Raw genomic sequence first — 25,134 nt, 5'->3', positions numbered from 1 at the left:
CTCTGCAGAGATGAAAAGAAAGTTTATATAGTTCTTCTGGATAATTACTATAATGATACGTACAGGCTTTTAGCAGTATAATAGCTCCAATCATCCTTAGAGTTCATACCCACTAGTGCACACAGATGCACTTTAATTTTTAAAATCATAAATAAATAATATGCAGCCCACAGGGCTTTCCAGTGGTAGTCCGATAGGCTTAGGTCCCGCTTCTGTATTCTTCAAAGTACGTTCCTTTTCATTTGATGTGGGAGTGAGCTCCTTAAGACCTACAAAGTCTTCAGTAATGAGATGTGCAAAAACTCTCCCCAGCAGCTTAATATTTAACTGATGTGATATTTAAACCTTTCTGTTTATGCCCGTAATGTTTTTAGTTAAGGCGTTTGAAGTCAGTCAGTACTGGCTTATGTATGACAGAAATAAACGCTTTGCTCAAGTGGTATTTGAGAGGGGAACAACACTTGGTTTCAGGAGTTACCTGCAAGACAGAAACTTGCAACAGCAGAAGGAAAAAGCAACCACTGAGACAGATGTATTTGAAATGTACTTTGTAATTACTCTGTGGCCTGAAGGTGAAGCTTTTTGACTGAGGTGGAAGGAGGGAGGGGACAGAGCGCACTCTAGTGACTGTGTTACAACCTGGGACATTATATTAATTCTCCAGCTTTTTGTTGCTGTTTTAGGACCTTTGCACAGAACTGTAGAAACATCGAACACTTAAATCTAAATGGGTGCACAAAAATCACTGACAGGTAAGTCAAAGGGGTTTTTTGTTTGATGGGAAAACTTGGAAAAAGAAGTAGCTGAAGGTATTTTTAGTGTGTCTGCTGTTTTGCAGCACGTGTTACAGTCTTAGCAGATTCTGTTCCAAGCTGAAACATCTGGATCTGACATCTTGTGTAGCCATCACAAACAGCTCTTTGAAAGGCTTAAGGTAAGAAGATTCAGTGTTTTGTGTTAAAGAAAAGTGTTTAAAGAGCTGTTCAGCATTTAATAGAGTCAAAAAGTCAGTGCTGAACCTTAATGCGGTGTATCAGCACTGACTGTATCCTGCATCTAGGACTTCTTGGGTGTAGGCTATGATGTTTGTGTGTGGTCTTTTCTCATGACTTTTCTGTGGAGGCCTGGCACGGTCCACTGGCTATCATTAATTTCTAACAGTGTGTTTAATTTGGGTTTCCCACTGTTATGACTATTTGAAGGCTGGATTTAACTTTATGTATTTTTTTAATTCTCCCAGTGAGGGTTGCAGAAATCTGGAACATTTGAATCTTTCCTGGTGTGATCAGATTACGAAGGATGGTATTGAAGCACTGGTGAAAGGGTGTAGTGGACTAAAAGCTCTATTTCTTAGAGGTTGCACACAGGTACATAACTGCTTGAGTGATCCTTTAGGAATAAAATTTTATTTTGGGTTTTTGAAATCTCCATGAATTAAAAAATACTGTTTTTGTTATAGTCTTTTGTTTGGTGTTATAAGATGTGTACTTTCTTTGGGCTGCTTTGCTGTACTTTTAATTTCTTGTTTCTTTTCCTATGTCTGATTTAATTGCTAAATACAGTTAGAAGATGAAGCATTGAAACACATTCAAAATCACTGTCATGAACTTGTAATCCTGAATTTGCAATCCTGTACAGTAAGTATTTGAAGTTTCAAAAGATATATTCTCTAAGAATCATACAGCATTTTTTAATGCTAATGAATTGTTCTGGTGCACACAAATAATTCAAATAGTGCATCTCTGCAGTTTACAGAATTTTGTATGGCATGGAGGTCTTAAATGAGCTTGCTGTTACTACGCCTGAGTATGTATTTGGAGTGTTGAGTTATTTTTTTCCCCTTATTACATCTTTTAACTGTAGCAAGCTCTAGAGTAAGAATTAACTGCATTCATTCAGATCTTATGAACTATGTATGTGCTAAACATACGTGTGTATGTGCTAAAATAAAAATAAAACATGCAGTTCTGCAGATGTAGTTCTTGTTCTCTCATCTGTTAAGGTCAGACATTTTCTGTACATAATTTTAAGGTTTCTAATTGAGCAAAAGCCATATTCTGGGCTATGTAAGTGAGAGTAAAATGTAATGGCATGGTAACTGAAGATGACTTAGAACTATCTAGGTAACAGAAGGGTATGCTTTTTCAATAGTGATGGAAGAACATATTCATTTGTAATGAAATGACTGGGAAACATTCATGTACTTTTAATTCTACTTAGAGAGTACACAAAAATTAGATTTTTAGGAATAGGAGAATTTTCTTTAGATTTTAAATGTATTGAAGTCATTATTTGTAAATAAGCCTCAGAAAATATTGAACTAAATTAGAACTGTAGTGTCTCAGTCATGCAAATTTGAATAATGAAGTTAGATTTTAATATTATTTTTTTTACTTTTGGAAAGTTTTCTGAAGTTTTATTGCTAGAAGGTACCATAAAATCTGCTTGGGCTAAAACTCCCAGATCTGTTTTACACATTATTCCTGAATGAATGTGGCATGAGACCGTTTTTTATTAAGATGCAGTGAAAATTTTTGGACCTAATACATTTCTTTGAAGTGTTGAACGTTTTGGAGGCTTAGGGATTATTAAAAGTTACATTAAAAAATTGCAGAAATTAAGAACAATATGAATACAAAGCTTGAGCTTCCATGAGCCAGATGTTTAGTGAAAGAGACAAATTCAGATTTGTCAATCTGAATTTAAGTGCCCACTGAAGTTGGGCACCTAAAGATAATAGGAATGAAAAGAAGTTCCATCTTTTGGTCAGAACCACACTTAAATAAATACAGTCTATACATAATTTCCTCCCCTTTCACTCCTCCTTTTGCTGTCCTCCTCCAGAGTTCTTTTTCTGATGCATTTTACCTGAGATTAATGAGATATATCAAGGCCAGCCTTTTCTGATTATTTTTGTGGAAGGCTGTCAAGAGATCTGATGATAGTCAATTACGATTCCTCCCACTTAAAATGGGCCATTGGCATAGAAGTGTACCAGAGTTTTCCCTTGGCCAGTACGTTTGTTGTCATGTAGATACTAAGTACAAACAAAAAAACCCCTCACGAGTGAAAGTATTTTTCCCTTTGAATTTTTTGAGTTGATTGATTGCTTGTACTACCTAGTTGCGTGTGCTTTAAAGCTCACTGGAGATGTGTCCTGCTTACTGTGGTTTACAAGCATGCTTCCAGAAGCAGCCAGGCTCTTTATGATGTAAAGGCTAGCACTGATTTTTTTACACAGCAGGTCTCCTTGTGCTTTGTATGATCCACACTTTAATTCTAGTGACTCTGTTTTATGGACCTTGTAAAGCTCCAGCAGTTATGGAGTGAACCGATACTAACTCTGGAAACTACACATCTGAAAGGTACCATCTTTAAAAAAGATTTTAGAAACTGGGGAGTTGCTGGCATTTTTTGAGCTCTCTTCTTTCTTGAGAGGGATGTAGGCATTGGAATCACAAGCAATTTCAGAGTGGAAAATTTTCAAAAATAACTTGAGTGCTTTGTCCATCTCCAGCAGCAGCTTAAAATTTACATGGTCCTTACCTCCAAAGTAGTTCCTTTTCCCAGTAATAGTCATGAGTATCTCAAAGGAAACAAGACAGTTCCAGAAAATAACATGTTTTTGGAGAGTCAAATGCAGAAATTACCCGATTGATGTTAGACTTTTAATTAAAACTTTTTTTTTTTTTTTAAAGAAAAAGCTTATTTTCTTATCTGTAGGTGATGCAAATCCTTCTGGCTCCACAAAAAGAAGACTTCTAGTTTTCTGTCTAGAATAATTTTTAATTGGTAGAACAAAATGCAAATATAAACTTCAGGTGTTCAGAAGTGCTGCTATTCAATAGCTACTGCTATTTCTCATCACAGGATCAGAAAGGTAGTGTTTGTGGTAGTAGCCTCAGAAATCTACTGTAGTAGTATTAGCCTACCTAAATGAGTGGATTCTAACAGGAATGTGTATTTTCAATTCAAAATACAGTAGAGGCCTTTACTAGTATTGGAAGAGTAATGTTAGGCCAGTAAATAAAATAACTTGTTTCACCATGAAGGATTAGTCATTCAGCAGAAAAATTATTTTTTTAAGAGTTAGGAGTGGGAAGAAGAGAGAATACTTTCTCCAGAATAGAGGACCTGTAAACAAAATAACATTTGCATGCACCCCCAATAATCTAGTTCCTGTTGCTATTTTGCGTGCAGCTGCATTGGGGCTATTTTTTGATTCATATTCCAAATTTAGAATTCCTTTTTTCAGAATATCTAGTACAAAGCAATTTTGAGAAATGAAAAACCCTCTTTTGAGTTAAACCTTCCAGCTAAAGACAACAGCATAGAGGTAGGGCAGATCTGGCTTTTAGATTTATCTAATGTAAAGAATGAATTGTATATAATTGTTTACCTGTAACTCTTGGTTTGAAAATTATCTGAAGGTGATGGATTTTTACCCTTGGGTCCTACTGCTCCAGTACAAAACAGGTAGTTAGCGTTCCTGCTGCTGAACTTGAAGCATTCTTTTGCACTATTACTGAATTTACACTGGAACAAAAGACCTGAACTCTACAAACATAAAAGCAGCAAGCCATCTCACGCAATGACAGCTACAATTAAAAAAAAATAATGTGAAAATTATAAAGCAAAAGCGAAGTGAGACTGAGACAACAACAGACTGTCCCTCTGTGCTTCAGACTGCCTTTCAAGATCAATGGCAAAGTTCATAGATAAGTAGGAATTGCGCATGTTGATTATCTTCAGTGTTACGAATGAATGTGGTTTCACAATGGTATTTTTTGGTTGCAAATCCACAAGTTGCTCTGGCTATATACAATATATACAGTTCAGTAATATGACTTGATTTTTGTTCTTAGCTGATTCTTGATAATGGAGTAACTTCGACCTTCTTCTGTGTTGCAGCAAATTTCAGATGAAGGCATTGTAAAAATCTGTAGAGGATGCCATAGACTTCAGTCACTCTGTGTTTCAGGCTGTAGCAACCTTACAGATGCTTCTCTCACAGCACTTGGTCTAAACTGTCCAAGGCTGAAGTGAGTATGTCACGAGCATGTCGTGAGTATGTCATGTTGTTACTGGCCTGATCTAAGAAATTAACTTCTGAAGATAATCAGCTGATATCCACAGCTTTGCTTTAGCTTTGCGTTGTTTCCTTTACCTTTGCAACCAAACATTAAGTTAGAAGTACCATTTGAATATAAACTTGAGGGCTGGTCCGCTGTAGCTATTGTCCAAATGTAGTCCCCTGTATATTGGAAAAACAAGAATTAATATATGACAGATAAAACATGTTGAACCTAGCAGTTCAATTCTATGCTTCCAGCTAAATATTTTAGGTACTAATTACAAGCCAGAAGAAAAGAAGATATAAAGCCCATTATTTTTTTAAAAGGTAAAAATATCTGCAGTTGTGTTGTCTTGTGCTGTTTGTACTCTGATGTGGTTTTACGCAGTCGTGTGTTGCAAAAATACAGCTGAATCATACTAGAGCATTGTATTTACAGATTTTATTATTAATGTGCTTTTAATATGCTCTGCAGTACATCCTGGCATTCTTAAACTCTGATATGGAGTGTGCCAATGTCTGTGCAAGCACTGAGGACTTACATTTATGGGATATGTTTTGAGTAATAGGGGCTCAGCAGTTAAAAATAATATAAACTTTTATATTGGTGTAATTTGCGTTAACGTGTATGCTATGATGGTAATCTCAGGAGGAGGGACAGCTTCAGCTTTAATAACGAAGCTCAGTCACGCAGCAGTTCTCTCCGTAGAGACATATAATTCTTCTTATAAGGTCTAATTTTAACGTAAAACAAACCAGAAGATTTTTGGCTGATGCTAAATTGCCATTTATGACAGGGATATGCAGGAGTCACAACTTGTACTTCAATCACATAAATGTAGATTGTAGAAATTAGGGAAAGCTACATTCAAATGCCAGTGTGCACTGTGCTGACATGCAGAGTTCCTTTAGTTGATTGAGTGAAAATAGAGCTTTTGTTACTGTAGAAAACGTGTCCTTAAGATAATTCCAGAATGACAGTCCCCTTCATGTAGCCGTTCATACTTACAAGAGCTTACGTGTGCCGGTGTTGGGGGCTTAGGAGTGTTCTGACACACTTGTGTTCCTTTGAAAGCAGTGCTGTTATTACTAGTCTTTTTCCACGTTTTCTCTCATTCTTTAAATTTAGAGCTCAAATTGGAAACAAAACGAGGTCTAAAGTGCTATTAGTTGTGCGGTTCTTTCCGAGGGCAGTACAACTGTAGCAGGAATTGACTTTGGTAGGTAAACTGTTAGCCCCTGTCTGTGCCACGAGGGGGAAGGCGTCTGCCGTTCTTCTCCGGTCAGGAGGAACAGTAGAAAAATGACCCTTTGCAGTGATTATGACAGAGGAGTGCATGATGGAAGGAGAGATGATACAGCTGGTTACATCTAGACTTTTGGGGTCATGTATGGAAAGTACCAGATAAAAATTACTTTGGAAGTGAAAGGGAAACGTAATTCTGCACTTGTTTCTACCTTCTGAATGTTTCGGTGTTGCGTGTGAAAGAAAATTCTACTGCCTCTGTTGGACGTGCTGGCCCTGATAGGAAACCTTTGAGTATTTGCTGTGCTGTGCTACTCTTGCTTCAGTGTCTTGGATGTCCTACTATGCTGCTTTCCATGATACTGCTGTGTTCTGCAGCTGTTACCACTCACAAATTACATCTCTTTGGGAAAAAAAAAGAAATAATCCTCAGCTTGACCAACTCCCTTCAGCTGTTTTTTTCCCCCCTCTCATCATGGCATAGCTGTCTCCTTATCCCTTTTTGTATCTGCTCATTTAAGTGCTTGATACCTTCTCTTTTTTCCTGTTTAGCACTTTTTGGTGTTAAAATACTGGTAGGTGTTTTGGTGAGGCTTACTGAGAAAAGCACTCATGAAAGTGTCCAGGTTGGTGTGTGAAAGTTAGGATCATACTGCCTTTAACCCCACCGATGTTCTCTCTCACCTGCTGCTACTTCAGCAGGAGCGAGGAGGTGCTGTGTGCAGAGACACTCCAGCTGTGCCCAAAAGGCAACACAATGAATGCAGCTGTGAGGTCTGTCTCAGAGACCAGCTCGTTTATAGGAGCAGGGAATCTGCTCTCAGATACCGTTTTGCCTCATCAGCTTCTGTACTAGGTACTTTGTCAGGAATCACTGGTTGGGAAATAAGTGTTAGCTGTATCTGGAAAAAAAGAGCCCTCTGTAATTAAGTACAATCAGTAAAACAAAGTGAAAAATTGCTCATTTTCCTGCTGGCCAGTGCCTTCCCACCTGTTTTTCATACTGGGGCCTGACTGATGCATGCATGTGTTATATATAGCTCGCTCTCCCCATTCTGTTCTTCTGACTGACTGCAGCCCCAAGTTCAGGAAAGCTATAGCTGCTAGTAGTCTTCTGGTTTCTTATCCCTCTGTTTCCATAGTCGTCTTTTCAACCAGATGTGCAGTAAGTAGCATCCTTGCTATTTTGCGTGCTGTGATTGTCAGTTTTATTCCCCTCCTTTAAAGTTAGAAATTTAATGGGGTTGGGGATCCAATGTTTTTAAGTGTAGGTGGGGTTGAAAGCACGTAATAGATGAAAGGAGTAAGAAGGGTAACAAATTTGGCCTGAATCATGGCTTTTTTTGGGGTGCTGAGTTTTTCCCTTCTTATTTGGTGTCCTGGGTAATTTCTGGAGTAGCTGAGAGTATGTTATGTTAGGTTGCTAGCTGCCCTTGATGGAAGGGCATGAAGTTCCCAAATGTGAGTCTGGAAAGAAAACCCAGAGGTGTTACAACCATCCATTTGGGAAGCGGTACCTGTCTTGTACCTCTCTGTTGGCTGTTCTTGAGTTTCCGTCATAGTTTTGAACCTTGAACCTTGTTGCCGACGAGCGCTTTGGAAGTGGTTTTCAAGGGTGTGTCCTGCAGAGCTGCTTACTTCTAAACTCGCAGCTGTCCTCTTGCTTTTGGCTTGGAGGAGACTGATCCAGTAAAGTTGCAGTCAGAGCCCCACATCCCGTAATTTGGGCTTGTATTTTTCTCATGCAGACAGCATGGCTTTTCCCGTTGCACTTTCTCTAGAGATAGAGGGCTTTCTAATGACCTCCTAAACCAGGGGAAGGATCTAGATGCCTCTTAAGTGTTGCCACAGCAGGAGGTTCTTTTGTCCACCTTTCCCTGCCTGCTCCCCACCATCTCCAGTACAGTAGTTTGCTGTGGTGAGTGGGTAAGTGGCGTTTGGTTTCTGCTGCTCATTACATGGTGCTGTGGTTTCCCCTTACTGATCTTGATGCTTAATTCCACCTGCAAAGTAAAAAGCGTTCATTAAAAAAAAAAGAAGAAGAAAACAAAGATGACAAGACACTGCATGAAGGCTTGTTCCACATAGTAGTGGTGCTGTTTGGGGCAGTTGACTTCTGTTTTTGGTTTTTTTTTGTCAGTGCTGCTTCCCAGTGCCTCTCAAAAGAGCATTAGGTTTCTCTTTCCAAAGCACTGTGTTATTTTCTTTGAGGTTGTGTTGGTGTAATTTGTTGTTTTTACTGTGGGCTTGGAGACATTAAGCTCCTTGCTTTCTGGTAACTTGCTTTACTGTACTTCATGCAGAGGCTCTGAGTGAATTTCTAGTAAGCAGTTTCTCAGTTTTGTGGCTTCCCAACATCCTGTGTTTAGATAACAGGTTTTAGATGCAGGCTTTGTCAGCATTTTCCTCAACTCGGGGTTTATTCTTGCGTATCTTTCCTCAGATAACACGTGAGAAAACTTGAGCATTATGCTTACTAAAACAAGAGGTTAAAATGCACATAATTATGTATAATTTTTTTCCATTAAGTGTTAAGAAGATTTGAGGATTGAAGTTGATCTGTTTTGTGACTGTTAGAATCTTCTAATAAGCTGGCTCAAAAGTCTGCCTAGTGCTTTTTAATTGCAAATCACTGTGAAAAATAGGCATATATATACATTTGCTATTGAGAGCTTTAAATTGCAAGAGACAGATTTGTATCTCGGATGCATTTGCTTTTCTCTATGTTAATGTTTCCTTTAATATTTAAAACTTTTCCAGGATACTGGAAGCTGCAAGATGTTCACATCTTACAGATGCTGGTTTTACCCTTTTAGCACGGGTAAGGGTCATTTCAGAGGTTAGAGCTTGCCTTGTTTTCGTTGCTGCTGAGCAGCTGTGAATTGATGTAGTCCTGCTGGGAAGGAATATGAGAAGAAGAAAAATAAAGTAGGAAGAACCCAGTGGAGGAGGGGCCTAAACAGTGGTTTTATTTCTGGATTATACTTAGAGCTGCAGTTTGATCTATTTTGCCATCTGTCATCGCACTTTTTACTTCTTTCTCTCTCTTGTTTTTTAGTATGTTTCACTTGCATTTATTATGCTTAACATAATTCCAGACTTGTGTTGTATATTCTAGCCAAATTGCCCCTATAAAGATGACGCACACCCTTGTGATATTTACACCCAAAAAATCACCATATAATAGATTATTTTAAGCAGACTTTTAAATTACAAAGATATTTACATGATACATTATAAACTATAAGCCCTTGTGCCCTGATTCATGCTGTAAATATGTAAAGTAAACATATTGATGGTATAAAATGCTTCAAGTTAGACTTGTATGCTTGCTGGGAATCTGAATACAAAAATAATACTCTCTAAACAGGAGTAATTTATGCTGCTGATATTTAGTGTGAACGAGAGGGGGGGGGTTTCTAGCCACAGTAGTTAAACAGAGTGGTTTTGTAGTCATTCAGCAGTACAGCCTTGGGCTTTTGGTAGTTGCTTCAGGCCTGGTTTGGGGAGCTGGAAGTTAAACCACTTCTTCCTATTCTTGTAAAAAATGAGTTGGGGTTTCAGCTGAGCTGTGGCACCATGTGGGCTGCTGCGAGGTCACAAGGTTACATCGTTTTCTTGAAATTAGTCATGGTCAGATATTGAAAGCATTTCAAAAAGCTTGCTAGGGAGCTTGCTTTTATAAATGTGAAGTGCAACTTTCTCACAACCTTAAAGTGGACCCTATTTTAATATTTTCAGCATTCACTACCAAAGTAAATCGGTTTTAAGGGTTCATTTTAATGTATGATGGTGAAGAGAGATGTTCCGTGGGCTTAAGTGTGTTGCAGATTAGTTGAGTGCAGGCTGATGTATGCAGAAGTTGGATTCTTCTGTATGCAGATTAGTTAGCTTTAGTGCACAGGCCATAAATAGCATAGGTTTGAAATTCACTCTAAAAGGGGGCAGGGAAGCAGGGCTGGGTGAGTGCTGATACTTACTGTTCCCACCTTACGGGGCAAGGAGGAGATGTCTCACTTAGTAAGAGGAAGGCTGAAATGTAGAGGTTTGGGAGGGAGGTGGTGTATTGCTTTTGTTTTGAAAACATTTTTTGTCCTTTGGTGATCAAATACTTGAAGAGCTTTAGTTCACAGTATCCTCTTGGAAGCTGTATTATCCCGTATTACTAGGCCTGTGCATGATTTTATGTCTATATGTTGCTTTATTTCATCTTTTGTTTATCTGTTTGTTTTTTGTTTGTTATAGAATTGCCATGAGCTGGAGAAGATGGACTTGGAAGAGTGTGTTTTGGTGAGATTTTAATATGAAAAGGAATATTGAACATCCAGTGGAAGAGTGCAGTGCATTAGCACTTTCAGTTAGATGTGCTTTGGTTTTTATTATACTGCTGTGTTTGTCATAGTAAGTAAAAATAATTATTGGGAAATTCTGTAGAGGGAAGTACTTGAAGAGTGACTGGTGATTGGGTGTTTCTCAGAAATAACAGAACCTTCATCTGGTAGAGAAAGAGATACCTTGTTTGAGGGTTGACTCTCCTGCTGTCGCTTATGGTTGTCTGATTTCTTTTATTTCTAGATAACCGACAGCACGTTGATACAACTTTCTATACACTGTCCTAAGCTACAAGCACTGGTAAGTTTAACTCTTTGTGAACTTTAACATCCCTCAAAACCACACACATACACAACTCCTGCAGTACAAAACCAGGTTGTTCACCCTGCATCGAGAAGTTCCTGATGTAGTATGATTGCGTGCAAAATTTCATAAATATTCTAAAAGAAGCAGATTACTCCTAAAATATTTACATGCATTGTTTGATGACAAAATATCACCAAATCGGTGGGTAATAAGCAGGAAGCTTGTATTTCATGGTTAACATCCTTCATACCTGATTACTTAGTTCAGCTTATAGTAGTCAGAGCCTTTATAGATACTCTGAAGTGTTCCCTAATGGTTTTTCTTGGGGAGTATGACAGTTTACATAAAATACTGACTAAACAAAACCACCCAGTGATGATAAATGTAATTGGGAGTAAATTATAGAAGGCTTTTTTGACATAAACTTTTGAACGTAATTGGAGAGGATTGAGATGCCTTCAGTGGGGTACCCTGCTTGCTGTATTTCAAAGACCTGTTTTCTAAGGAGTGGTTGCTTAGATCTTTCAGAAAATCAAAACCAATTTCAGATGACATGAATTTGGCTGTTCTTCAGTCAAGGTACTATAAAATTACTAGACTCTCCTTACTATGGAGCTCCTGTATTGAGGGCCAGTTGTCCCAGAAGTGTAGATTTGTTATATACTACTTCAGGTCAGTGTGAGAGAACAAGTATCTTTTATAATCTGTCCTTAGATGGGATTAAAGGAAGGTTTGCTGCTTCATTAATTAAATTGTGTTATGATTAGTTAGTGTTACTCAGTGTTACTAAGGCAGCAACACAAGGAGAGATGGCTTTTTAAAAGGAGCGTGTTCACTGTTTTTTATGGCAGTTGTTTTTTATTTTTGCTTATTAGTTGTCTGACCTCATTTCTGTACCATAATTCTTAATGTTAAGCCAAACAAGAGCTGTCAGGAGATGCGGAGACATTTATTTGGGACCCTTTCTGTTCTTCTGTAACAGATATGTTCTTGTATTGTAATCGCAATTGTAATTGTACTTGCAAGAGATCTTTTGTACCGGTTCTGCTGGTGCTTCACTAAAGATACCACAAAACCTTATAATTTCCAAGTATTTTTCTGAACCTGCTTCTGTTTGCTGGCCTTTGTGTGTTAGCCCACAGACAGTGAAGTGTGGCATTGGTAAAATGGCATACCTTTTCTAAGGGAACCAGAAGAATTTATTTTTGTTTGTTTGTTTGTGTATATCCTGTGTGTAGGAAGGATACATACTCAAAGATTTTCTGGGTTAACAGTCGGACTTGATGATCTTAAAGGTCTTTTCCAACCTAAATGATTCTGTGTGAGTAAACAGTGATGGCTAAGAATTACGGACTAGGAGGTACCAAATACCCTAGGTGAACTAATCTTGATACTTCAAGTGTGAAATCACATACTGTTGATGGCTCTGTTAACTCTTGTGTAGCAGTGCCTTAGCGTATGTTTAGGTATGTTTGGAAACTCAGTAGACAGTGGAAATAAGCAAAAGCACTGTTAGACCAGTTATAACCATTAATCTTTGTCAGCATCAGAGTACTCACTTTATTACTTACTCAAGAAGTAATTTCTGGTGAAAGTGTTTAGTAATTGTAAATTGAAGGTACTAGAGAAACTGTTGATACGATATTCCTGGAGATGAGAAGACAATTGAGTTCTTCAGTTAAGTTGATCATACTGTTTCTTACTCTCAGTGTATTGTGCCATATTTGATTTATACAATATACAGCGTTCAGTATATTAACAACAACAACAAAAAAAAGAATTTGACCATATCTCTCTATTCTAAAGATGTCAAGCAATTCTTTGTGTAAAATTCCACTTTATTAACGCTTTCTAACAGGCTTACAAAGTCAGAAAAACCATGTGGTTTAACACAAAATATCTATCATTTGGCATACTTGTTTTACAAACTTCTACGAACTCAGCTGTACATCCTGTATTGTCTTTTCAGTACCAAATACAGTGTCTCAGGAAAGCTGATTTTATAAGCTGCTTACTTCCTGGGACGGAAAACTCTTAATTAGCCAGCAGATTGCTGCCGTAGCCAACAGCTTCACATAACCTCCTGTCCTTCCTTGAAACAACAGGTCTATTATAAAAATGTTCTTTAACCCTGCAACTGCTGATGGTTTCCAGGCTGTGAGCCAAATCGAACGCTTGGAACACGCACATAAATGTGAGGTATAGGAGGGAGCTTTAAAGAGTTGATAGACTTTCGGAATGTAAACGTGTCGTAAGTTACAAGCGCTTCATTTCTGTTGTCTTTCGGGGACAGTGTGCACTACCCGTGGTGTTGCTTGGAGTCACTGCCAGCTGCTCACACTTGGTGAGCGAGTAGAAGCGGACCAGCTGGAGCTGAAGGGAAGCTGCGGGGTGGCTCCTCTGCAGCTCAAGGGGAGTTGCAGACCTGTCTCCCAGCCTCTTCTCTGGTTACTTGTCCATCCTGTTGAGCAAAGGAGACAAAAAATTGAGGGGCAAGTTGTTCTAAAGGGCAGGGCAGACCACCCGTGTGTCTGGTAGCAGGCAAGAAATGCTCCTGACTCTAGTGGAGGTGAAATAAGGGTGAGGCTGGGAGTCCTCAGGCTTCCATGTCAGGCTGAAATGAAAGAAGACGGATGTGTCGTACCGAGGGAAGGGAAGGATTACGTGGTTGATTCAGATGATTGGCGGGAGGTACTTTTGAGCGCTACTGTTTGCTTACCCTGAGTTAAAACGCGCTTTTGGATTGCTGCAAGTGTTTCTTCACCATTTGCTCTCTGAAAAACGCTTGGGGCAAGGAAACACTGCTTGAGAACCGGTCAAAGCAAGGAGCTAGCTCAGAGCCCAGTGCGAGAGGAGTAGAGTTCATAGATCCTGCACATTTCTAGTGCAGAAGACTGGAGAGCATTCATTTCACTGTGACAAAGAGTGTTTTTTAAGCCTCCGCCAAGGAAAATCTGTTTCCTGTTGTTGTCATCATCAGTGCTTCTCCAAAAGTCATGAATTCCCTAAAGGAACCAGGAAGCTGCTTTATGTGGTGCTGCTGCCTGAGATGCTGCAATTTTTTCCATGCCCTTGAAATACAAGAGTGTTAAAGAACATGCTGGAGAGAATTTTTTTGTTTGTTATGCTGACTGTGGCAAAAAAGATTTGCTCCTGCTGCACAAAATGTTTATTAATCCTTGTATGTGTAGCCTGAGGTGCTAAGCACTCATGTTTTTTTGCAATCATCTTTTGGCAAATCAGTCCAGTCTCATTGTTCTGTATCTCTGTGGATTTGCACGGGCTCGGTCCTGGGTTATACCTAGGAAAAGACGGTAGCTGTGAAACAGCTGTGTTAGACCATTTATAACTCCTGTCAGTAGATCCTCATCTATTTCTGTATGTTCTTGAGCAACCCTTAAAGTTATCGCCTCTTCCTGGCATGGCACACGTGCCGTTTGCACCCATTGGTGACGGAGGTGCATGACAATTGGAACAGAATTCCCACATTCACGGAGAGCAAAGGGGCCTGAGGAGTTTTGCCGGCGATGTGTGTGCTGCGACACCACTCGTTTTGAAGCAAAGTTAAAACCAAAGTACGGCCATGTTGTGAAGCGGAGCTGTTCCTTCTGTTACTCTTTGTGACTGTTTAATCGCTGGAATGAAGGAGGTTGAAGAGGACTTCCGAGGTTTAGAGGGGACTGAGTGATGTCGTTAACCGTTTGCCTCTCTGTTTCAGAGCTTATCTCACTGTGAATTAATCACTGATGATGGGATTCTTCACCTGAGCAACAGTACGTGTGGTCACGAGAGGCTGCAGGTACTGGAGCTTGATAACTGTCTTCTCATCACGGATGTGACTCTGGAACACCTGGAGAACTGCCACAACTTGGAGAGAATTGAGCTGTACGACTGTCAGCAAGTCACGCGAGCTGGAATCAAACGGATCCGAGTACGTGTTTGCGGACTTGTTCCGGTGGGAATGCCCGAGCTGTTGATAGTGCTTGAGGTTGCATGGATCTCACCGATGTCCCAGGCAAGGAAGGATGGAAAAACAGAATCTGAACATGGTTCTGTTAGGTCCGCGCCCCTAGAGACTAAACACAGCTTGCCCGTACGGGCAGCAATAATTGTCTGTTTATAACTGACGGCACTTCTGCTGCCGGGGTGATGAGTGTCGGTCTTCTGCTTTCTGTATTTTTCAAGTACAGGTTTGTTTTTAGGGCTGGGTAGTGGTACTCTGTAGCTTGCCTAAAATACACGTTAATACACAGGGCCAATAGCACAACATCTGTGCGGACGTTTTGGTTGGTGGGTTGTAGCGCCTTCAGGCCCTGGAACCCAGCCACAAACCCTTCCGCCACGTACCTCCCCTCTTGGGTCAGGGACCCCCTACCTCAGGGTGGGGGTGGGAGGGCGGTGCCTTAGCCTTTCTGTTGGACGTGTCCCAGACTTGTGTCCAAACGCTTCTGCGGTTGGAGAGCTCATCCCCGACAGTGACTGTCGAGGGCAGGTGCCCAGTTCTATTCCACGCTGCTCTCCAGGGCGAGAGCAGCAGGGCGGAACATGGGAGACAAGATGCAGGCGAGCCCGCTGCAGTGGCCGCAGCAGAGCGTGTGCCTCTCCCGGCGGGGAGCGCGCTGGGCCGCCCGGCGAGGGCTTTGTTGGGTGGTAAGTGGGAGCCCCGAGCAGGCGAGTGCCCAGACGGGAGCCTGCCTTAGCTGGGTGGCACGGGAGAATTACGTGTCAGGAGACGACAGCTTGCATAGCATCAAGTGTACGCACACTCTCTGTTTGGCTAACCAACCTTAACGAGAGCCTGCTTGCTAGTAACGATTGAGGCGTACTCCTCCTTTTTACTAGTTCCGTTCCTTTCTCTCCCCTCGTAATGCGGACTTTTCATCCACAGGCTCATCTACCTCACGTGAAGGTTCATGCTTACTTTGCTCCAGTAACTCCCCCTCCCTCGGTAGGAGGGAGCGGACAGCGCCTCTGCAGATGCTGTATTATCCTTTGACAGTAAGTGCAACCCACACAGAAAAATTTGTTGTTGTTGTTGAAGAAAAGAATGGGACTGCGAGTCGGTGGAAGGAGTCGGTTTCCTGACAGTCCCAATGGTGGTGTTTGGTCATCCAGTTTTGTGATAAGAAAAGCATTTTTTTTCCAGGTAAAAATCTTAACGTAATGTGCAGCTGTGGATTAAGTTGGTGATGCTTCGGTTTGTATTAGTAACTCCTTCCTTCTGTTGGCATGAGAACTGAAGTACCGTGTAAACTGTGCGGGCATTTCAGCGTAGCAGCTACGTGGTGAAAGGCCACTAAACTTGGAAGTTAATTTGCGTCTGTAAGCACTACTCAGCGTGAAGTTCTAAAGTAACGTGAGGTTCAAGTCCGTCACACCTCGGAACTGAACCTGCTGTTCTGTAATATACACGACAGATTTCAGTATCAGGTTTAAGGACAAATCAGCTTTAGCAGGTGTTGACCAAAAAACGCAAGGTAATCATGAGCTCTTACAGCAAAACAGCTTGGACTTTTTCATGATTCAGCTTCGTATTTAATTACGTAACAGGACATAATAGGTCATGTCAAAAGGTAAGCTAGTACCTCAAGGTAACTATATAAATAGAAATACCCTCCAAGTTTTTGAACTTGGTTCAGTTGAACTACATGTTAGTGTAAGGTTTGCCCGTCACTGAAGCACGTTTGATGCCCAACGCCATCAGCCTTTAAAAGGGGTGAGAAATCCACCGTGGTAGAGCTCGTGCACTTCTCGTGACTGGCTGCCACCGTCTGAGACGGTGCTGCCTGCGCCCCGTGTCCTCAGCCGCCTCCTCCCTTTGCAAGGAAAGAACGCGGTGGCCTTAGGCAGAGGGTGCGTTACTCGTGCTTTTCTGCAGATGAGGAGTGGAAACCAGGTTCAGTTACAGGAACTGTGGTGGAGCAAGGAGTTCTGAGCTGGCTGTCCCCACCCGTTCCAGGGACACAGCAAGCAGAGGGGCTGGAGTTGAACCGAACCAAACCAAACCTGTGGGTTTCAAAGGTAGAAAGCCAAACTCTTCACATTTGGGTTATTTAAGAAGCTGTCAACTTCTGAACGATGATAATAATACTAATAAAAACTATGTATTAACTCTTAAGGCCATGCTTTCATCCTTAGTTTTTCAGTGCTAGAGGATTAGATAAACTTTTTTATATTAAGCAACTTAATTATCTGAGAGAAACTACTCAACAGTTCAGAAAGCTTTTCTGTGTAAGATTGATCGTGTGCGTATATGTTTTAAGAGGTCAGGGCCTGTGTGTTTACTGAAAATTAATAGAAATACTGGTTTGAAAAGCAGTTGGAGAAGCTCCTACTGGACAGTACTGCAATTTCCCCCCCAAAATTTTAAGCTACTTCATAAAAGCAGCGTGAACGTGAAGAGACTTGTACAGATACCAACAGCCGGGTTGCGTTCCTGCTCCACAGACGATGGGGAGGGGAAACTGAGGCCTCATCTTTAAGGCTACAGCTCGCAGCGCAGTACCTGGTTTTCCTGCCTACTACAAAACAAGCCGATCAGGGCTTGCTTTGCACAGGTAGCGGAGCAGTGTTGTTACAATCGTACTTAATTACAGCCGTATCTTAATGATGGAACGCTTGAGAGTTTTAAGCAGATTTTATTCTCAACTGTGCCAGGAAAGTCAGTGGTACCAGTATGTCAAGACGTGTTGCCTTTTGTTGGCTCGTTTTTTTTCTAAGAACGTAACGAACCTTGTAAGTCTATTGCATTAAAGATGTACAAAACCCAATGGAACCTACTCTGATATACACTCTTAAATAAAGAATCAGCTGATGTCAAATTTGAATTTGTTTTGATTATTTCAAGTTAGGTTTTCCAGTAGAAGCAGAAGCTCTAGGGGTGCGCGCTGCCGTTACTTACCTTTACCTGCTGTTACGGTAAGTCTTGCAGTTAACCTGAACCTTAACGACAAGAGTAGCTCTAATGTAGGGGGGCGGGGGGGAGTAAACAAAAAGAAAAGCACATTTACAAAATTATTGAAAAACATTTATTATACTTAAATTGAAATGTGTACATCTTATTAAAAAACAAAAGCAATTTGCTGGTGCCATAATTTAATTCCAATTTCAAGTGAGCTGGACAAACTACTGTACAACTTTCAATATTCTTTAAAATTAGATATTTGGATACTTTCTAATCAAGGATTTTTCCACTTTTTTATAAAACATTTGGATTTGAATACGGTATGAGCTGAAAAGACACAAGTGTCAGTTCAAGAAAATACTAGGACCAAACAATACCCAAAGATGAAGAAACTTAAAAACATTACTGTCTATAAGTACATGAAGTTTTACTTTCAGTGCAGAAAAAACAAAACCAGGAAAAAACCTCTAGCCTTGATGAATTTAGATTTTAAAAATTTAGAAGCAAAGAAGCTTTTCTGCTAAGCACTTGAGCCAGTTACGAAAGAGGGAATGAAAAAAAAAAAAAAAATCAACGTTGCTTTTCTTCATGCTGTAGTAGTTGTTTACACTGAACCCTGCAGCACAAGAAGCGAACTATTCCCAAGCCCTTAAGCCAGAGATCAAGGGGGAACTTCCCAAAGGCACCAGATGACAGCTACGGAACCGTCGCTCAACGCCTTTTGAAATACTCCCCTCCAAGTACCTACCAGTTGAAACTTAACGTTAACCTAGGAAACGCTGCGCCGTGTTTCTACAAGGAATATCCAAAATATTGAAAAAGCACACTGCCTGTTTCAAAGAAAAGTCAATATTTGGTCATACGGAAGAGGCACTGGAACAGCTGTACAGCATGGACCGGAGGGCGGAGAAAGGTCAACAGAAAAGGTAAGATACGTGTCCGTAACAGCAACTACAGCAAGGCCTTTACCTGCTGGGAAGGAGACTTAGATGGTGTATATTTAGTGTTTCTTAAGCAATTTATTTGATGTTGCGGAAAGCTATGACAGCCCTGTGGTGCCAGTGGGTCATCTTCCCTCATCAGCATAATTCCACTAAGTCATAAAAATCCGCCTCCCACGGCTACTATTTTGAAACCCACAATTTTACAAGCAAAGAGTTAAACTGCAGCAGTGCTCCGCAGAGAACCTAGGAAACTAAACGTAAAGGATGCATAGGCAATTCTTTTCCATTAAATTCATTAAAGCAAAACACAATTACTTGGTACCCCATAGGATTTATATTAATCCCTCCAATAAGGTACTATTGATAATGCAGTTTGCTGCATGCATATATTGCATCTGTCTAGGGCTTCTTAAAAGCCCTGTTCTGGCATTTACACTTCTTACATACACTCTTATACACAATTTACACGGGAAGCTGTTTTGACAGCTTGACTCTCAAAGACCCGACAACCTGATCACTATCCGCTTAACTACTCATCTCCACACAGATTAATATGTGCTCTGCTAACATCAAAAAATAAAATCAGCGTAAGGTACAAGCAAGTAATAGACAAACTGGCACAGAAAGGTAAATGCCCCAAAATAAGTTTACATTCATCTCCAACTGGATACAGAGACTAGAAAAGCAGCAGCGCTTCGCTCTAGAAACTGTATCTACTGGCCGTAATTTGCCTTATTTCAGTAAAGGGCAAGCACCTTTGCTTACATTGTCTCCCCTGCCTGTACGTAAGCTGTCATGGCATTATACCTCTCATGAGGACACTTAGCTATGGCAGTGATAAGAAAGTTCACCTCTCAAACAGCTCATTAGAAAGGTCATTTTGTGTTTTCAATATGAAACATCTTATACGGTGAAGCTAGATCCTAAGGTTTTGGATGATCTTCATGATCTTGAGGCAGGACTTCATTCTGCGACGGAGTATCAGTCTAGCAGTCACGTGACATCATTTCAAAATTATATGGAAGCCTTCACCATTTTCAGCTGAAAAAGAAAAAAAAGCATCTGTCTTTTGTAAACAGAATCATAAATAATACTGGCCAGCGCACCAAAACGTCCCAAGTACGAACCTGGTTTTTACTGTGTGCAAGTGGTTCATTACTCCTGCGAAATTAACTCGAAACACATGCAACACCAGTAACTTGCTATTCAGACTAAACGCTTGAAGAGTAACTTTTAAAAAACCTCTTTGGTGTGCAGTTATTTCTGAACCCTTCCTGTTACACATGAAACCCCCCTCGTAACAGTGACAGTGTCATAGAAAGATGTTAACTTCTGCAAGGCTAATATAAATCCTTTGTGTATGTTTTTAATCACCTATTTTGTGATGCTCAGCCTTAAACTAAAAGCCAAATGGAGACAGTTGTGGGTTTTTTTTTTAAAAAAAAAAGAAACTTGCGGGTTTTATGCTTGGAAGTGAGCAGTGCCACCACAGGGCGTAGCAACTGGGACCAGAGGGGTCTCTCAATCACTAACCGCATGGACAGATCTAGTAATACACGGAACAATTAGTTAAGATGCTGATAAAGCGACAGAGGCTTTAAAAATACAGCTCATCTACAGCAAAACCAGAGCTTTTAAAAATTTCCTACTTATGCCGAACAAAAATGTTCTGATTAACAATTGGTAACTGGAACTGGAGCTTCGAAGCTGGGGACAGTTCCTGTAGGTGAAGTTTGCACGGATTCAGACTTGCCCACCGATGCCGGCAATTTCCTGGCACCTTTTACCAGAAATAAGCCGGACTCCTAAGAAAGCACAGGGGCGGGGGTGGGAGTGGGGTGGTGGGGAAGAGTTTGCTGAAGAGGATTATTTACTAGCAATGAAAGAATTTTATACTCTGTTCTCTCAGGACTCTGAGAACATTCGGTTTCTGAACTTCAGAGGTACTACAGCCAAGTTTTTTTAACTTTTTACATTTCTTTTGAAATTTCACCATTCTCGGCCGTTACTAACAGCAGGCACTGCACAGTGATGGCTGGATGGATTTTACATGAGGTTTGTTACCAAGTGCTGCACTGGTTCTGAACTGAAAGCCTGGGGAAAAGACTGAGGTGCCACGCAGAGGCCGAAAGGTCTGGCTAAGAGAAGAGGAACTCGCAGATTTTTTTAAATTTTGGGGGTTTTTTGCCAGTCAGCCTTCACTAGCTCTGCTGTTACTCTTTGCTCAGGGAAGATTTACTAGAATAGCGTTCTGCTGCAAAGGCAGCTCCTTGGCAGAATAAACAATTTTGTTTTGGACTGTCAGAAAAGACACTGTACCTTTTATTGTGGTGAATAAGAAACAACTCTCATCTTGAAAATTTTGAACCATCTACAAAAAAATCAGAAATAAATACATCAAAAAATAAACACAGCCTTTTATAAGCAATTGAAAATTTTTGGTTTCATTCAGCAAATGACAAGCATATACCAAATCAAATCAAAATACATTTGCTGTCAAAATACTGCTTGTTAATCACATGACAACCATTTGGGAGCCTATTACTGCTGGCTGTGTTTATGGAACTCTAAATACGTGTCACAGATGCTTGAAGAGGAGGAGTTCAACAGCATTTAAATGCTCCCTGCCATTAGGCATGTTCAAAATAAATGCATATTAAATAACGACTGCCGCATCTCAGAACTATATAGACCAGCTGCCTTTCTCTTCTCTTAATCTGAATTTAAGCAGGCAGAGGAAGAGTGACATTTAAAAGGATCCTTCTGCTTATTTTAATGTAAAGGAACAAAAATACTCTAAAATGTCAGAAAATAAGAGTTGCATTATCAAACAGAAAAAGCAGTAACAAAGAAGCGAGCGTAAGAAAATCTATAAATTCATAAATAAAATTTGACAAGGAAATAAAATTTCCATTACCTGATCACTCACAAGAATGTGGATGCCTGTGGGACCCTGTCTGTAAACCTGGTTGATCTGATGCAAAGGAATATTAAATGCCAAAGCAAGTTTGCGTGTGACTTCCGAGGCTGCCATTTCTTCCAAGTAGATTGCATGATAAACTACAAGAAAAAAAATTATTTACATAAGCATGGTACTGATTGATAACATATATGAAAAAAATCTGAATTTGTTTCCACCCCAACTTTAAAAAATTTGAAAAGCTAAAAACCTTTACTTTACTCTCCCCCTGTTCTCACTAAAAAGTATGAGCTGCCATGACTTTTCTTTCCAAGTCGAGTCATGAGCACAACTCTGAGACAAGGAGGCGGCTTCTGTTTGCTCTGATACTGAAGGGAACTTCCACCTTTTTTCCTGTACCCCGCACAAACAGGCACAGCCATGTCAAACACACTTACGTGGATCTTTAGAGTCACCTAAAGATAACCTGGGAAGTAGTTTTGGACCACCTCAGAAGCAGCAGGTAATTAATCTGACTTAGCCTAATACACTTGTTTTAAATAGGGATGTAATTTTTTTGTGGGGGGGTAAAGAAAGCCTTTTGCAACTGTGTGAATAAATTTCCTACAGATAATCTCAGAGCCGAAGGGTGGCGGGGCGGGGGAATACAACAAGCAAACAAACAGAACAGTAAGACAAAGTAGCTATTCAGTTTGATGCTGTATTTACAGTTCCACAGCTTTATTTAATTGTGCTGGAAGCCCTTGGCAGCTCTGTGTTTGCACATTCTTCCATCCCAAACCAAAGACTGAAGATATCCAGAGGAAAAATACGTATTTGACAGAGACAGTATCCTATTCATAGATCCTCCTCCCGCTCAATTCTTGCATGGAAAACACACCATGATTATTTGAGCAGCAGCCTATACAGATTTCAGTTGGCTGGGGAAGGAGGTCTCTTCACTCAAAGCCAAGATCAAGAAAAGAACCATTTCAAATAGCTCCATTCTCTTAACTGCACAACTGACATGCATTTACAATTAAATATGAAGTTCCCATCTGTGTTGGAACAACAGCTATTTATCAGGAAAATAATACTAAAACCGTCAGCCCGTACACTTCTTGGCTGTCTTCCCTCCTCCAAGCTCTACCAGTTTTAGTTCAGTTGCACAGAAAACGACAGCAAAACCTAACAGACAGGGGGAAAGGATCAAGGTGCTTGATTTGCACGTAGCTTTTACAGGCGCCTACATTTATCTGCTTAATACCATGTCTGCAACAACATAGCACAGCTAATTTGAGAGCTCCTTAATTATCTATCATGGAACTACAGTTGGTTTTATCAATGGGCTGAAAAACATCAGTGATTCAACCTTGAGAGGTTTTAAGGTACTGTTCATCCCCTGCAGTGTTAAAAGAGCGACATCGTCGTGCATACAGCTTGCTGCGGTTTCTCTGCACCCCAGAAACAAATTCAGCCTCTCCACTATTCTTTTTTCCTTCCCATCTATCTTTGGTTTAGACTTTTTAAGACACAAATGTCTTCGGCTAAAAGACCCCTATGTGCCATACCATATATTGCACCGTTGCTGCTATCACCGTTGCCTGCATCTTGTCTTTCCAGTTGTATGCTCCTTAGTGGCTCCTGACAGACATAGATGGTTAAACGGGGCCTCACAGACCTGCAAGTCAACGAAATCACACGTCAGAGAAAAGGCTACTTGCCCTGGAACTACACAAGATGATATGCCACAAATGTGGATGTGTTATGTGAATCCTACGCTTGAAATGTTTTCTTCCACGGACCAAAAAAATATTACAAAAATCACTATAATGGTAGGTGGTCTCTCATATGCTACCGCATTTAAGCAAAATTTCAATCCAATTCCAAATGTTGGAATCCTGGAACATAACTGCTAAGTAACAGCAACAATTCTTACATATAAAGGTCAATGGTAACAACAAATACCCATTTCAGTCAGAACCACACACATCACCTGGGATGCTGTCTACTCAACACCTGTAGCCCCCAAAAGCCTCGGGTGTTCTGACCTCCCCTAAACAAGAAGTTTTGTGCCTTGGCAACAAATCCATCTATTTCCAAGAAACTGGGAGCGCCCAGCGGCATTGGTACCAGTCTTACAGCCTAACTTTGAACTCATCAAGTGCCTGCGCCTCCTCTGGGGTCCGCACAGGAGGGTCTTTTTAAACATACTGCTGCCCCTTCCTGAGACAGCTCACACAGGCATCGACACCCACCCTGATACTGACTTCCCAGACCCAGTTCTAAGGACAGGGGATTCCAGTAAATGACAGAACAAAACCCACTCAACTCAACCTCACATTCAACACACTACCTGGATTTCAGTGCATTGTATAGCCGAATGCCATCGGCTGGACCACAGATTTGTACCAGGTCTTCTCTTGTCAGCTTTAATAAATCAGCACCTGGAAAAACACATGAGGATTTTATGAAGATTATTTTAGAACATCTATACTTTCTAGAATAAATCGTATGTTCATTTAAAACCAAGAATAACAAACTCCGCTATTATAAAAAAAGGAATCCTGCAAACACAAGCAAGTAAAATCTAGAATAGGCACTAGCTAGCACTGAGGAAAAAAATGACCAGTTTTCCAAAGGTGGTTAGTTTCACTTGATGGCGTTCACGTCTTTGAGAAAGCACTAAGCCTGCAAGGCACACTATTTCTATAGAGCCAGACGAACGCTCGGTATCAAGACGATGGCTTTCAAGTTTTAACTGCTACCCAGATTAGTCTATTTTGAACACACGCAAAATACAGAGCAAAGATACTTGATGGTTTCTCAGTGAATCATCCCAGGCATTCAACTAACACGTCAGAAGCCCTATGCACTGAGGTTACTACAATGTGCTCATTTACAGAAGATCCTGCTGAGGGCTGGCATCACGAAATCAGTGTGGTCAAACAGCAGCAGCCTATGGGGTGAATCCTGGTTGTGGGATACTTCCATCCAAAAGCAGGTGGTTTTTTTTTTTTTTAATGATCCTTGGAATAAGTGATCTGTGAAAATAACTGCTTCCCAGAACATTAACTTTAGAAAAGGAAGCTTCAATAGAAGATACTAAGCAGATCTAAACACAAAATGGAAGGAAGGATCCTTCTTAGAAAGGATACCTCCTTAGGCATGGGTGTCAACAAAGGAAACAACTGTCTGAAAAATCAGTCGCTATACTAGAGTGGGAGGACAGGAAAAAAATTATAGTGCTTATTTGTGAAAATACTCCACAGGCAATCTAGGAATGCATAGGTAAAAGCCAGCAAAAATAAATTTGTCATCATAGCCATTAAATACTATAATAAAAAAACAACACCATACCTGAAGAAGTATACTAAAAGTTACATACACTACACCTCTTCCTTCAAAAAAAAAAAAAAAAAAAAAATC

At 40.4% G+C, this 25,134-nt stretch overlaps 2 protein-coding genes across 6 annotated transcripts in view; one reads left to right on the top strand and one right to left on the bottom strand.

Moving 5' to 3' along the window:
• FBXL2 (F-box and leucine rich repeat protein 2) overlaps window positions 1-17,785 on the top strand; it is a 55,843-nt gene extending 38,058 nt beyond the window's left edge. The window contains exons 6-15 of one of the 2 annotated variants that reach the window (XM_037387187.1): window positions 684-752; window positions 839-934; window positions 1,241-1,367; window positions 1,563-1,637; window positions 4,912-5,042; window positions 9,081-9,141; window positions 10,566-10,610; window positions 10,896-10,952; window positions 14,677-14,889; window positions 15,847-17,785. In XM_037387187.1, the coding sequence (XP_037243084.1) occupies window positions 684-752; window positions 839-934; window positions 1,241-1,367; window positions 1,563-1,637; window positions 4,912-5,042; window positions 9,081-9,141; window positions 10,566-10,610; window positions 10,896-10,952; window positions 14,677-14,889; window positions 15,847-15,954 (982 nt within the window). In that variant the 3' untranslated portion in view covers window positions 15,955-17,785. Of the gene's footprint in view, window positions 1-683; window positions 753-819; window positions 935-1,240; window positions 1,368-1,562; window positions 1,638-4,911; window positions 5,043-9,080; window positions 9,142-10,565; window positions 10,611-10,895; window positions 10,953-14,676; window positions 14,890-15,846 lie in introns of both variants that reach the window. The other variant, XM_037387188.1, reaches the window with a different exon arrangement.
• A 178-nt stretch (window positions 17,786-17,963) lies between these two features.
• Window positions 17,964-25,134, bottom strand: part of UBP1 (upstream binding protein 1) — a 37,875-nt gene continuing 30,704 nt past the window's right edge. For 2 of the 4 annotated variants that reach the window (XM_037387184.1, XM_037387186.1), the window contains 5 exons: window positions 24,062-24,152; window positions 23,277-23,386; window positions 21,724-21,866; window positions 21,126-21,177; window positions 17,964-19,847 (listed from right to left, as the gene is read on the bottom strand). In XM_037387184.1, the coding sequence (XP_037243081.1) occupies window positions 19,810-19,847; window positions 21,126-21,177; window positions 21,724-21,866; window positions 23,277-23,386; window positions 24,062-24,152 (434 nt within the window). In that variant the 3' untranslated portion in view covers window positions 17,964-19,809. The remainder of the gene's footprint in view (window positions 19,848-21,125; window positions 21,178-21,723; window positions 21,867-23,276; window positions 23,387-24,061; window positions 24,153-25,134) is intronic. The other 2 variants (XM_037387183.1, XM_037387185.1) reach the window with 1 other exon arrangement.

The sequence above is a fragment of the Falco rusticolus genome, chromosome 4, assembly GCF_015220075.1.
Source record: "Falco rusticolus isolate bFalRus1 chromosome 4, bFalRus1.pri, whole genome shotgun sequence".
NCBI lineage: Eukaryota > Metazoa > Chordata > Aves > Falconiformes > Falconidae > Falco > Falco rusticolus.
The sequence above is the reverse complement of the archived record's forward strand: the minus strand, read 5'-3'. Positions and strand labels throughout refer to the sequence as shown.